Source organism: Cyprinodon tularosa, unplaced genomic scaffold (assembly GCF_016077235.1).
Source record: "Cyprinodon tularosa strain WSP-4 unplaced genomic scaffold, ASM1607723v1 ctg1121, whole genome shotgun sequence".
Lineage (NCBI taxonomy): Eukaryota > Metazoa > Chordata > Actinopteri > Cyprinodontiformes > Cyprinodontidae > Cyprinodon > Cyprinodon tularosa.
Window position 1 is genome coordinate 1,893 of NW_024037918.1, and position 14,449 is coordinate 16,341.

General features: G+C 38.8%; 1 protein-coding gene across 1 annotated transcript; it reads left to right on the forward strand.

Annotated features, from left to right (window-relative positions):
• Positions 1 to 215: 215 nt before the first annotated feature.
• On the forward strand, positions 216 to 10,798 carry hltf (helicase-like transcription factor; the record flags this gene model as incomplete). The annotated part of the gene is made up of 19 exons (XM_038300664.1): positions 216 to 422; positions 505 to 579; positions 667 to 727; positions 872 to 923; positions 1,045 to 1,112; positions 1,239 to 1,286; positions 1,424 to 1,534; positions 1,645 to 1,736; positions 6,501 to 6,644; positions 6,766 to 6,898; positions 7,084 to 7,219; positions 7,458 to 7,637; positions 7,714 to 7,829; positions 7,911 to 8,092; positions 8,198 to 8,317; positions 9,804 to 9,916; positions 9,985 to 10,165; positions 10,386 to 10,466; positions 10,627 to 10,798. Coding segments are annotated over 19 exons (2,244 nt in total), but the record flags the coding sequence as incomplete, so codon positions are not given.
• Between the last annotated feature and the right edge of the window lie 3,651 nt (positions 10,799 to 14,449).

Below are 14,449 nucleotides of genomic sequence, written 5' to 3' on the forward strand. Positions count from 1 at the left end.
TCAATAACAAAAGTACCAATATTTTTATTTATTAGGCTTAGACAAATTTAGACACATTTCTCTTTGAAGTCTTATTTGTGAGTGACATGTTTTTTGTAATGCCCTTTACCTAAGCAGGATCACTGGGAAACTTTCTTGCATTTTCCAAATTGATTTTCACTTCAGAATGATCCAATAAATTGTGTTTGTTTGTCTTACAAGCAAAATGACCTGTATATATATCTCTGCAGGCTGTGGTCACTCCCCTGCTGCCCCACCAAAAGCAGGCCCTGTCCTGGATGTGCGCTCGGGAGAATAAAGACACACTGCCACCTTTCTGGGAGAAGCGAGGCGAGCTTTACTACAACAGCCTCACGTGTTTCTCTGCTAAAGAATTACCAGAGAGGGTTCGGGGGGGAATACTGGCTGATGACATGGGACTGGTGAGTGACGAGTCCTAAGTTATACCACACAATGAGTTAAATGTAATAACTGTGACTCATTATTATGTTGGTTTTTTTTCAGGGTAAAACTCTGACAACCATCGCTCTGATCCTCACTAACTTCCACAAAGGAAAACCTTTGCCTGTTGAGAAATGTGTAAGCTGCACTTTTTTTTTTTTGCCCACTAGATTTTATTCTGCAGAATTGGTGTAGTCAGTCACTGGTTTGCCTGTATGTGTGCAGGACGGACCATCTAAGCCTATTAAAACTAAACGTAAGCTACTGGAAGGCTCTAAACTGGAAGGTAACTCTATTGTTAATGGCAATTTTTCCACTGCATATCTTCCCTCATTGATTTTTGTCATTGATCTTTTAACTATCTCTCTAGGATTACCATTAAAATATATCAAATTAAACTTATGTATATTTTAATTCTTATCATTTTTAGAGAGCAGAGATACAGCTAGTGCAGCAGGGGGAATTTCACTCTGCTCAGAAATGTAAGGATGATTTTCAATTTCTGTATCACTTTGGGGTTTCAGGTGTTTTATTTAAACTCATTCAGTATTTAATTTTGTGCTATCTTGGACTGATTTTTTTTTTTTTATATATGTGGTTCAGTCCAGAGAAAGATGTGGTTTGTGTTGATCAAGCAGATGTGGTGCTGATAGAAGATGAGCCACAGAAAAGTAATAATCAGTTCTTTTACTTTAGAAATGTATTTTATTTATGTATTTACCTTCGGCTAATCTGCATACCCATTTTCTGCTTTTCTTTTTATCGCTTTGTATTTTTGTTGTCTTTCGTATTTGCAGGTACAGGCAAAGGGAAGCATAAACCCTCTAAACGGAAAACCAGTAAAGGTGCAAACTATTAACTTTGAATGTATAAACTTGACTAGTTGAGGAACTATTCTGTTGGAGATCTACACTTAGATAAATGTGGTGTTAGTAAGAAGTGGGATTTCTTTCCTCTGAAACTCCTTGTGCTGTTTACACAGATGGTTCAGCGTTGTTTGAAGACCTGGACTTTGCGGCGGCCCTGAGTGGCTCAGCATCAGACACAGTCCCAAAGAAGAAGAAAACAGCTAAGAAGAGCAAACTTAAACAGAGTGAGTCAAACCCATAATGATGTTTTCTGGTTCACCTTAAGTCTGTGCTTAGATGATGTCAGAGAATACTTGAAGTTTGCAAACACCAGCAATGCTATTTCTATATGCAGGTGTGGAAGTTCCCATCTCTGAATATACAGATGATTTCTCAGCGAGGGCAACTCTTATCATCTGTCCTCTCTCTGTGCTCAGCAACTGGTTGGTAAGAGCTTCTCCTAAACTTATTGATGGAAATTGCTAAGGTATTCATCCATTTTTCCCCCCCTTGACTTTTATGAGCTTCATTGTGTTTAAATGGGATCTCTATGAAATAGAAAGTGCACAGATTAGTGAATAATTGTGACATTTAAGAAATAGAGCATTTTTCCTCTCCCCAAAAGGTTCTGAAAAGTGTGGTGCATTTTTTTATTCAGCATATTGTGTTCTGATATACTTAAACTTCACAAATTTGCCCTCTGAAGTCATCTAATTGGGAAATGAAGTTCACACGGTGGTAGCGTCATCACACTGTGGGAATTAATCTTTCTCTGCAGAGACAGAGAAGCTTGTCAGAGTTCATGTGAAAACAAATAAAGCTCTATAAACACTAATCTTGAAAGAAAACCTTTTAGAGGCGACCAAAGCCTTCAGACAGGGAGGTTCTCTTTCCAGCTTAACAAACAGCCAGAGCTGGAAAGGCTAGGTCAAAATCAAAGCCAATTTTTCATCAAGAAAATCTCAACCTGTCAATCAATCCAGGGTGCTGGACAGCAACTGACCAATCAGTGATAGCGATTTCTCCCGAGGTAAAACTACCCTCCCTCACAGGAGCAGCAGTATCTCTCACTCTATCTAACAATATTGGCTCTGTTCGAATTTATGGGCTGTATCCTCCAAGGACGCGTTCTACCTGGACTGGATCCTTAGAAGTCCATGAAAATAAGGAGACCGGAAGAGTTTTGGCTGTGAATTCAGACAGGTCTATTCTTCGGCGAGTTTTACTGCCGTAGGCTATGTAGCTTAACAACCGTGAAAGTTGACACACAAAGCAGGAAAAGAATGAATACCGAAGTTTTCAAAACTGTTTGTTTATTTATTTTTTATTGTAAGTAAACAAAGACTACACTCATGAGAATACAGAGTGCAATACAGGGAGCATGAACAAATAAAAGCAAATGTAATTATATAAAGCTTATTCAGTTAAATAACATGCTGCTGTCATTTTGCACATCTCTGATGTTGCTGCTGTTTTCCAATATCCATTGCTGTAAAAATGTCCATAGCTGCATATTGGTAATTTATTCTCCAGTTGCACAGTTTTATGTTGTTAAACACTACAGTACAGTATTTTATCGTTCATATTTTAACTCTTCCCTATTATGTTATTTTTATACATTTTTCTAAGGTCAACATTTTCTTTTCTTTCTGCTGCTGTAAATTTGCCGATTTTGGGACAATAAAGAGATTTCTATTCTGTTTTATTCTATAAAAGAGGTAGAAAGATATAAGTAAATCTAAACAATGTACCGTATTTTCACGACTATAAGGCGCACTTAAACGTCTTTTTTTTTCCTCAAAATGTGCGGTGCGCCCTATGGTGCGGTGCGCCTTATGTGTGTTGTAACTGCGACTTTTGAGACCACCTCATTGAGGAGATGATGAAAGAGTGGCTGAATGTAAGGAGACCAGGTGTTTTTTTTCCACCCCTCACCATCGCTGTTAATATGTAACTCCATGCGTGCCCATCTCACAGCTGATGTGAAAAACATGGGGAAACAAATTAACGCTGTGCTCGCTGTTCAACCGCTCGACATCGGTGTGAACCGGACCCAGCAGGTGCAGCAGAAGCAGCGAGTTTACATGCAAAGTCAATGGTTGACGCGCATATAGGTGCAGCAAAAGGTCCTGCAGCGCGTTTTGGTGCAGCACGTCGGGAGCGTTTAAGCATCTGAAGCGCCGCCAACGCGCTGCTGCTGCTCAGATGGAAAAATTGAAGTTTTGTTGCTGGACGTGCCGCATCAACCAATCAGAGAAGCTGATCTGGGAGCTGACAGCAGACAGACACAGCGCTCTGATGACATGATATTAACGCAAATGAAAAAGGCTGGATGAATGAGGAGATGATGAAAGGCAGGTGTATGTGAGGAGACCAGGTGCTTTTTTCCACGCATCACCATCGCTGCGTGCCCATCTCACAGCCGATGTGAAAAAAAGATGAATCAAATGAACGCTGTGCTCGCCGTTATCTCGGGGGTCTGACAAAGGAACTTCAACCGCTTGACATCGGTGTGACGCGGCCGTTCACAGTAAAGGCTGCGAGCGGCGTGGGAGCGATGGATGACAGACTGAGACCACAGTTTCATGATAAATGGAAGGCAGCGCCGTGCAAGTTACGCCACCGTTTGCGGATGGATTGTAGATGGACTGTGTCTGCTGGCTCTGTTGTTCAAGCTTTTGCAAAAGCCGGCATTATTTCTGAGGAGCTGCGCTGCACGGAAAGTGACTGACAGCGCAGAAAAAGGGGAAACTGGCATGTCTGATTTAGCCCAGCTGTTTTATTCAGAGGAATGCTGAGGATAACAGAGGATGATGACTTTGATGGGTTTGATTAATACTTTGTAATAAATACATGAATAAAGCACAATCATACTCAGGTTTGCTCCTGCTCTATTTTTCTACCTGAAAACTTAATTCAACAGCAGACTCTGAGCGCGTCTCCTCCTCTTCAGCGCGGTGGCTGGCAGGTGTTTTTTCATCTAAATAATCTAAATCTTGCAGCTATATTTGCTGTGATCAGTTGGAATAAAGTAGTTTTAATATGTTTTTAAGTGAGAAAGGCCACCTGAAAACTTAATAATTGCAGTCAGTTCATCCAGATTATCTATTTCTGTCGGAGGCGCTCAGACCCCCACATACCAGCGGTGCGCCGACAGGAGAAATCCTTTTGTTCACCGCGGCTGCTGGCAGGTGTTTTTCATCTAAATAATTTTAGCTGCAGGCACCAGGATACCGGTAATAAAAGCGAACATATTCCGTCGGCAGGTTTCAGGATTTTAAGTTAAGTTAGGAGTGACCACAGCGCTGTGTCATCTGCGATGTGTCTGTCTCACGGCCAGCTGCCAGGTTTGATTAATACTTTGTAATAAATACATGAATAAAGCACAGTCATACTCAGTTTTGCCCCCGCTGTATTTTTAAATACGCAGTAGAGGTATTTAAAGGTAGTAGAGGACATGTACCTGTATATAAAAAACGCGCCCTATAGTCCGGTGCGCCTTATGTGTGCGTTAAATACAGAAATGGGACACATAACTGAGAGTGCGCCTTTTAGTCCGGTGCGCCTTATGGTTGTGAAAATACGGTATGTATAAAAAATATATCTAAAAAAAAATCCAATATTCAACAACAAAAAATACTTTAAGCACGTTGTGCAAAACGGCAATAAAAAAAATAAAAATCCTATCAGATTTATAGTCCCCTCAGTGCAGATATATTAGAATCTGTCCTTAAATTGCAGCCAAACCCCTTTACACAGTAACAGATAAAAGCCATTAAATAAATCAAACATTACCGCCACATATCTAAGTCAATATCCTTTAAAACAACTATTTTCATTTATTTCAGACGGAACTATTCACAGACTTGTATTATATTAAACTGAACTTCCAATATTCACCACTGTTTGGCACCAAGTAACCTTTTCTCTAATTACTGAGCAGCCGGTTTGCTTGGTCTTGCAATGGATCCTGGGTAAACCAAGGATAGTGAGGACCCGTCCTTCAAATTGAACAAAAAGACGGACGCATTTTAAGGCCGCATAACGAGGAGTCTTGGAATCCGACCAGACCTCGGCGCCGCTCTATGATGTAGTCGTCTTTCGAATCTGGCCTTCTGAAGACGCGTCCAATGAATTCGAACAGAGCCTTTGTCAGAATTTTGCATTAAAGCAAAGCTAACATGGGAATTAGTTGTTTTTTTTTAAGTTGTCTGTGGGGAATATGCTTAGCTGTAGTATTTATTGGTTGGAATATGGTTAATTCTATTTTTAAAACTTTAAAGGACTTTAAAGGAAATGTTTAATAGGGATAATCTAATGAAAGTGAAAACAACAGTAACCAATTGGAGCTACAGGTTGTTTGCCTGTAAGAAGGTCACAGCAGAACCTCTTCGGTCTTTTGTCATCTTTACATTGTGTGCTAATGTTCAGCCTTGAAAGACATTGCTTTGCTTGATTACTTGCAAACAAACGAGGTAATAAACTGCATCCAAGGCATTCATATGCTGGAATAGGCTAAAAATACTGATAAATAACCTGATTGCATACTTGATAAAAACGTGTTATAGATTTTCATCTTCCCTGCTATATTCACTCACACCTTTGCAACTGCAAAAGGTATCAGACACAATCTCAGCGACAACCAACCTGACTATGTCCCTCATTCTTTCTGTCTGTGGAAAGCTTAAACAATCCTTTATCTGTTGCTACTTTGAAATGACTTTACTGAATTTATGCAGAAAACAACTCAATTAGTGATCTGACAAAATGTCTCAGTGCTTCACTGCTAATATAAAACTAGCCTCCATCTGTCCGAGCTTTGTTCACACTGGGTTGCATTTTCTTGTAGACATAGTAATCACTTGATGCACTCCGTCAAATTTAACAGAGCTTCAGCTACTTTTTAAAGGAAATTTTTTATTCTACATTTTTTTAAACCAGTGCAGAAATAATACTAAAGACCTGCAGATAAAGCTGCACGGAAACGTAGTTCTACAAAGTATTTACTTAGTAGGGCTGCTTGACTGAATACACGTCAAACTTTTTAGATACTTATTAATGTTTTTCCTAATCTGATAAAATCCATTTAAAATAAATTGGAATCAGAGCTGCAGGACATCATGCAGCTCATTTCTAACTGAAAAACTAAAAAGAACAAATTAAGTTTTAGAGTTAATGTTCTTTGTGCCCTTTTTTCATTCCTGTGTTCAGGACCAGTTAGAGCAACACTTGCAGCACAACGTGAAGCCCAACATCTATCTGTACTACGGTTCCGAGCGCAACAGGAGCGAGTCATTTCTGTCCTCTCAGGATGTGGTGATCACCACCTACAATGTCCTCTCTAGCGAGTTTGGAGTGAGTTGGCATTAATGGTTGTTAAAGATCAAAAATGAATCTGCAGACGTGAGCTTTAGGGTTCACATGTTAGGTTTTGATTGGTTAACAAACATTAAATGCTGTTGGGTTATTCTTTCAGAATAAGAGTCCTTTGCATGGGGTCGACTGGCTGAGGGTGGTTCTGGATGAAGGACACATCATCAGAAACCCAAACGCACAGATGAGCAAGGCTGTGCTGGAACTGAAAGCTCAGAGACGCTGGATACTTTCAGGTAAAGTCACCTCACTGATATAGGCAAATAAGTCAGCAATGATGTTAAGTTAGCTAAAATTGGCAGCTTTGCAGCAGACCTACTTTTCTAGCAGAATATATTTTCTTTAGAGAATACCCTCAGACTCTGGAATATAACTTTGATTTATAGCTGGATTGATGCATCCATCGCTGCCTTTTCTTCAGGTACTCCGGTCCAGAACAGTGTGAAGGACCTGTGGATGCTGCTCGCCTTCCTGCGGCTGAAGCCCTTCGATGTGAGGGAGTGGTGGAACAGAGTAATCCAGAGACCGGTCACACTGGGAGATAGGGTCGGCCTGCAGTGAGTGCCCTTTAAAGCACATCTATGTACTTTTGCCATAAATACTCTAGAGGAAGCAACTCAGGTTTACAGTTCCTACAGTTTTAAAAAATGTGATTTGGTTCAAGTAATTTCTAACTCTTCTAGCTTTTCTAGCTTTTTATCTCTCTCTCATCCTGAGTGTGAAACTTTGACGTGGAAAATGTGAAGATACATAAGGTATGAAGGTTGGCTCTTTGCTATTGTGGTTGTGTTACAGAAACCTTCAGAATCTGGTGAAGTGCATCACGCTGAGACGGACCAAAAACAGCAAGGTGAACGGGCAGCACCTGGTGTCGCTACCTAAGAAGACTGTTTACGTGGAGCAGGTGGAGCTCAGCCAGCAGGAGAGGGAGGAGTATGAGCTGGCTCGCAAAGAGGGACGCCGCACAATCGGCAGGTATTGTGTTGGATGCGTGCTTTATTGTATTAAAAATCCCTCTTTGTTTCCTTATCTGTATGTTTTCTATCTGTAGATATGTAGACGAAGGGTCTGTGTTGAAGAATTATGCTGACGTCCTCGCCATCTTGACGAGGCTCAGACAATACTGCTGCCATCCTGATCTGCTTGGGAAAATATCCGCAGAATTCGGTAAACTCTCATTTAGCTCAATGAGATCGGGAGGTTGTAAAGGTGCTGAAAACACTCTGATCAGGTTTCCTCCGCATTCAGCCGCCGCGGACAATCCAGCAGATCTGCGGCAGCGGCTGATAGAAAGACTGCGGCTGGTGTTAGCCAGTGGCTCTGACGAGGAGTGCTCTGTGTGTCTGGACTCCCTCCGTCTACCCGTCATCACTCACTGCGCCCACGTTTACTGCCGGCCCTGCATCGCTCAGGTCATCAGCGGTGAGCAGGTGGGATTTCTTATCTCTCCCGACAAATATTACATAATTGTCACACATAAATCTGCAGTTTACTCACTTTGTCTTAATTCCGGCGCGCTGTGACTTTTATAACAGAAGGCCCGGTGTCCTCTCTGTCGAAGTGATATTAAGGCCAGTGAGCTGGTGGAGTTTCCGCCAGAGAAAACAGAAGATGAGACGAGTATGAACTCTGACAGCTGGAGGACAAGTTCAAAGGTACAAACAGCAACAACCCAAGGCTTACATTTCTGCTGGAAGAGGAAAAGTGTAAAAAAAAAAAATCCTCTTTGGATTTTTCCTGCCATCTATAAATTTTAATTTTCTTTGTCTTTTTTGTATTCCTACTTTTAATTCCAAGGCTTCTTCTTAACCTGGTGATAAATATATTTTGTATTTCAACCTTAAAAATCACAACTTCGTTTTTCCTGCTTATATGTTGCAACACCTTAATGAATAAACATTTGTTAGAATAACTGTATTTACCTTTAAAGGTCCCATAAGTGATGAATGTGTTAAATCAAGTATTCAGGGGTTGACGTTAAGGATTTTTACCACTTGCCCTTTGGGCAAGTGACTTTCATATTTAATTTGCCTAGAAACAATTTTTACTTGCCCAGTATAATGTTTGATAAATATAGTTCCTAATATAAATTTTTGTATATATATCAATGAAACATGTTTGTTTTTTAAATGTTTTTTGTAATTCAGTTTTTTTTTAAGTTTACAGGTTCCTGGTGTGTATATGCATGCGTCAGATAATGAACTCGAACCTACATTACTGTGTTAACATCTTTTTCAATCCTTCCTGCACATTCTTTTCAAACTGAACTTTGCTTTAAACTGTTGTGTGCTTGGAAAAATATAAATTGTAATGTTAAAAAACTAAAAAAAAAAAAACTTGACAGGTTAAAAACTTAAGATAAATCATAAGACAGAAGTCAATGTCACAAATGAATAACATTTATTTTAGAGTCACCGTATGTTTATACAAAATAATACTATTAATATAATGTGACTTTTCTAGAGAATCATTATACCGTACATAGTTATTTTAAACAGGGTTTCCACAGTATTACATCATTTCAGAATTCCCTGACTTTTAACTAACTCAGGATAAGTTTGTCGTTTTGGTAACTACATCAAAATTACCGCCATGTGGACAAAAATCACGCCATCTGGAGGAAAATCACATGGCTTTTTCAAATCACGCGAGAATGTGTACAAAACAACAAAAATGGCGCCGGCAACGCTTCTGGGTTGTTTTCATCGAATGTCGGTGATTTTAAAGTAATTTTGAGTGATAAATAATTTTTTTTGCGAAATTAGTACTCTCCTAACAATAAAAACTACTTGCCCCAAGAGATCGGGCGATGGTTAACATCGAGCCCTGAGCATTACTGTAATATAATTTTGCAGTTTGTATTTTAAATTATCCATTCTTGCTTATTTTACGAGCTGCCTTACCCAGTAAAGATATTTATCCTTTTAGGACATTTTTAAGTATGACAAACTCAGCCTTATACTGAATGTGAATTAATCACTATTTCACATTGCAAACATATTTTACATAGTTTATTCTTTAGTGATAAAAGTATTCTATTATTGGAGACTGAAAGCTAATCTCATCATACCCATTTTACATACACTTGTAGCAGTCTTTTTGGAAAAGATGTTTCCTCCTCTAAAACCCGCTGGTTTGTAGGTTCAGGCGCTGATGGGAAACCTGTTCAGGCTGCGGTCCGAAGACAGCAACACCAAATGCCTGGTTGTGTCTCAGTTTACACGTTTCCTCACCATCCTTCAGACCCCACTCAGGTAAAACACAGAGCCCAGATAAATGGCCTCAGCACCAAAGCATGGCATTAATGCTCCCTCATCCACAGAGAACACGGCTTCAGTTTTGTACGTCTGGACGGCACAATGAGCCAGAAGAAGAGAACTCAGATCATCCAGGAGTTTCAGAGCTCTGCGGCAGACAGTCCTAAAGTCATGTTGCTGTCGCTCAAAGCCGGAGGGGTCGGGCTTAACCTGACTGCAGCCTCTCATGTTTTCCTCATGGATCCTGTAAGTGAACGTGCCTGAATTCAGATCTAGAAAACTAAATTCTTTTTAGTTCTCTTTAAACACTATCAATGGTCATAGGAATGCTGTGTCACCCATTTATTTAAAAAAAAGTCAGGGTGATTTCCACCAGGATATAAGACGCTTAACAAGTTTGATCAACTCCAGGAAATTGTCCAAACTGGGCTGTTTTTTTTTTAATAAAGTGCTTTGTGTCTTTGAGGCCTGGAACCCTGCTACTGAAGAGCAGTGTATCGATCGTTGCCACCGTATAGGCCAGAAGAGAAACGTCGTCGTAACCAAGGTCAGCGTGGTGCTGAACAGGCGTTTGTGCTGCAACATCACTAGTTTTCCACTGTTGGCATAAATCTCTGCTCTAAAAGCTGAATGATTGACTTCATCTCAACCGCCTTGCTGAACTGCGGTATTTTTGAAGAGTTGACCTAATTTGTGTACATCTGCAGTTCATTGTGAAGGACTCGGTGGAGGAGAACATGGTGAAGATCCAAAAGAAGAAGCAAGACCTGGTGGAGAAGACGTTCGGCTTGGCCAACATGGACAGGAAAACCTCTCGGATCGACGACATCAGAGCTCTGTTGGAGATGTAGACGTTCAGCTGATTAAGGATATCTGTACTTATTTGTACTTATATCTGTACTTATTATCTGTACTTATATCTGTACTTATGAACTGGTACGCTTTCCTTTTGTTTCAGTTTAAAAGGATTTAGTCTGAGATTTACAAAGAATTGCACTAATTTAAAATAAAAAGGCTTAAGTTTATACCTTGTTTTGCTTCTGTACCAAATTAATTGACCAAGTTTTTTCAACAAAACATACCTGCTGCAGTCCTATGGATTTATTCTGTTGCAATAAAGAAACATTCTCTGATTTGTTGCTTGACTATTTTAGGAAATTTACTTACCAACCTAAGCTGAATATCTGCCGCTAAACGCTACAGTGTGGTGTTTTTTTTATTCAAGGACCTGAATCAATAGGTTTAACCATAAGCTCATCTTTTCCTGATGTACTTAAAAGAAATATCAAAATTGTAAAAAAAAAAAAAAAAAAATCATTTTATTCATCTCAATATGCTCTATCCAAAACTCCTGAAGGGTAGAAGTTGTAGTTTCAGCTTGGTTAATTTTGTGAAAAAGTTTTCTTTAAGTAACCTTTATCTGATTAACAATCAAAAAAGAGATTAATTGATTGGCAAACTAATCGTTAAAAGCCGCCCTAAATTGCTTACAATATAACCATTTATTCATATCAGGGTTAAACAGCAATTCCTGTGTTAACTTTATCAGTGAAACAAAAAAAAAAACACGAGACCACTAAGACCTCATGCATACAAAACCTTTGGTCAGAGTCTGAACCTATTTTAGAACACCTCCATGCCATTGGTATGATGAGCCAACACTGTTCATGGTAACATCTATATTTTCTGTATACTCTGCAAAAAGCCAGTCTTTAAATGCTGGATCATCAAACACTGAACCAAAGTGTTTAGTTAAACCGATTACTTAAACTTATTTCATAAACCAATATTTGTTGAGGAAGTGGGACATGCCCCACAACCCCCACCCAATTGGCCGATTACAACCAACAAGATTGGGGCTCGTAATGTTGCACCATTCCTTAGGTTTCCATTATATTGAGTTCAACAGCACGGTGGATCGTTGGATGTGAACCCTTAATTGCAGGACTATGAAATTTCCACGCTTAAGCTCAATTGATAGAAAAAAAAAAGCTGATGTTTCATATAAGAGACTACAGAGTCAGATCTATAAAAAAAAATTGTGAGAATCTTACTGGTCCTAAATTCAGTCTAGAGAATAAGTCTGTTTATTAGTTTTAAAAATCGTGGTACTTTTAATAAAAATAAAAAAATTGGGATTTTACTGTTCAACATAAGTCAGTTATTTTTTTAAGGCAATTTGTGTCCTTAAATCATTGGAGTTCAATGTACTGGTTTTACAGTGAGCAAAAGTTGTGAAAACCACAATTTCTTCATAGTGGAGAGCAAAATGACTAGTTTCAACATATTAGGCAGTTAAAACAAAGCAAGTCAGCCAACAGAACAAAACGAGTTTATAAACATCAGCTCAGGCCAAGTTGCATACAATTTATAAAAAATAAAAAAAAGTTTAAATTAATTTAACAAATCAGTATCAATGGAATAGTTAGAATATATTGAAGGGTTGAAAAAATGTACTCCCATACAGCGGCGTAGGAAGCGGGGGGGACGTGGGGGACATGTCCCCCCCAATATAAAAGCCAGGTGGATATGTCCCCCCCCAAAAATTGTACCGCAACATATTATTTTGACATTTTTTTTAACTAGCGTGCTTTTATTTTGAAGGCGCAGCATAGCGTTACGTCACTGTACTCCCCCTCCCCTCTCTGAACTGCTGTGTGTTTGAAGGGAGGGAAACGGCGACACAGAATTCAGAAACTTGTGAATGAGGTAAAATGGTCTGTCGGGAATGCTGCTATGAATATTGCCTATTTATAACGTCTTGTCAGTTCACTTTCATATATAGAAACTGAATCTTTTTGGTTTAGTCATCTTAGTCTTGTACGGAAGAGGATTAGGGCCACTGAAAAAAAAAAGGTTAACTGATTTTTACTTTTTTTTTTTAGTTTAACATGGGTAAAAAAGTCAGAATTCTGACTTTTTTCTTCTGACATTTTTTCTCATAAATCTGACAGATGATTAATATTTCTAATCAATTTACAGTGTTTTTTTTTTTTTTGGGGGGGGGGGTACTATACAGATATATAAAAACAAGAAGGTCTAACTAAAAAATAACCAGAATATATGTTTAGAGTAAAGATTGACTACTTGTGTTTACACAAGCACACAATTTCAAATCTGCTGAAAATGTAAAATATACGTTTAAAGAAATATAACAGGATGTACTAATAAAACAAACTAAATGTTAAATAATGTAGATATTGGTTTAAAAAATTCTTCAGATTTGGAAATTTGGAAGGAATACATAATTTTGAAATTAATCAACAAATCTGGTAAAAAATAAATAAAAGTTGCACTTTTTTACTTGAGGAATTTGTTGAATCACTTCATAATTGTGAGTTTAACTAGTTGGAGGTAATGCTACACTTCTCTGCTTACTGTCCTGCTCATAAAAGGTAAACATTATAAACCCACCATTCATTTTCTACACTATTTGGAAAACACAACACAAATGTAATATAACAAAATGTTAACATCAAGCCATAGCCATGTCTGTTTTAGAGACTAGCTCTCTTGTTTTAATGACCTTCTGCTCCTCCATTAATGAGGGGACCCCTCGGGCACGTAAAAAGTTGCCTAATTCTGTCATTTTCCACCAATGTGTCACTAGCCACCTCAAACAACTCGCATCTTTGTGAAGCTGAGTGCTCCGCATCTCTTCCTTCATGGTGCCCATCTACATTAAGATCCACAATTCTGAGAAAAAAAGTCAGAATTCTGGGATTAAAGTCAGAATTCTGAGAAAAAAAGTCTTAATTCTGAGGAAAAAAAAGTCAGAATTCTGAGAAAAAAAAGTCAGAATTCTGACTTTTTTCCCATATTAAACTGAAATAAAATTAAAAAATCACTTAACTCTTTTTTTTTTTCAGTGGCCCTATCCTCTTCCGTAGTCTTGGGCTGATCACTCATCCAATATTTAACTGCTTACTTTCTCTAGACGTTTGCCACGCTAGCCAAAATGTTTTTTTTTTTTTTTTATATATATCTCATTTCAGTACAATGCCACCACCAACTAAAAGGCTGAAACAGCAGTAGGACTTAGTTTAAAAAGAGAAACGTCAGTGTGAGTAACAGTCACCTAACACAACTTGTGTTGAAATTAGCCCGGTCTGGGCGTGAGTTTTACGAGGATTTTTTATTTTTTTCGTGGTTTTCATTCCTCGAAATGGACAGATGTTATACCTGCCGTGCTCCTGATCGTTAGTTAAAACCACAGGGAGAATTCATTTTAAATCTTAGCAGTGGCGGTCGCATTGGTTGTGCAACCACTAATTAACCAACTAATTAACTTCTGCACCTTTATTTCCTCAAATAAACTGCTGGCTCCTCTTTTTAGACTATAAACAGATTAACACAACATTGACAACTCTGTAGTTTTCTCTGTTCTGTACTGCAAACTGGAATTAAAGGCGCCATTTCTACCAAAGGTCTGGACAGACTGGCGACCTGTCTAGGGTGTACCCCGCACCAGCACCTCCCGACCCCACTAAGGGACAGGGTGTACAGAAAATGGAAGGATAGATGGATTTC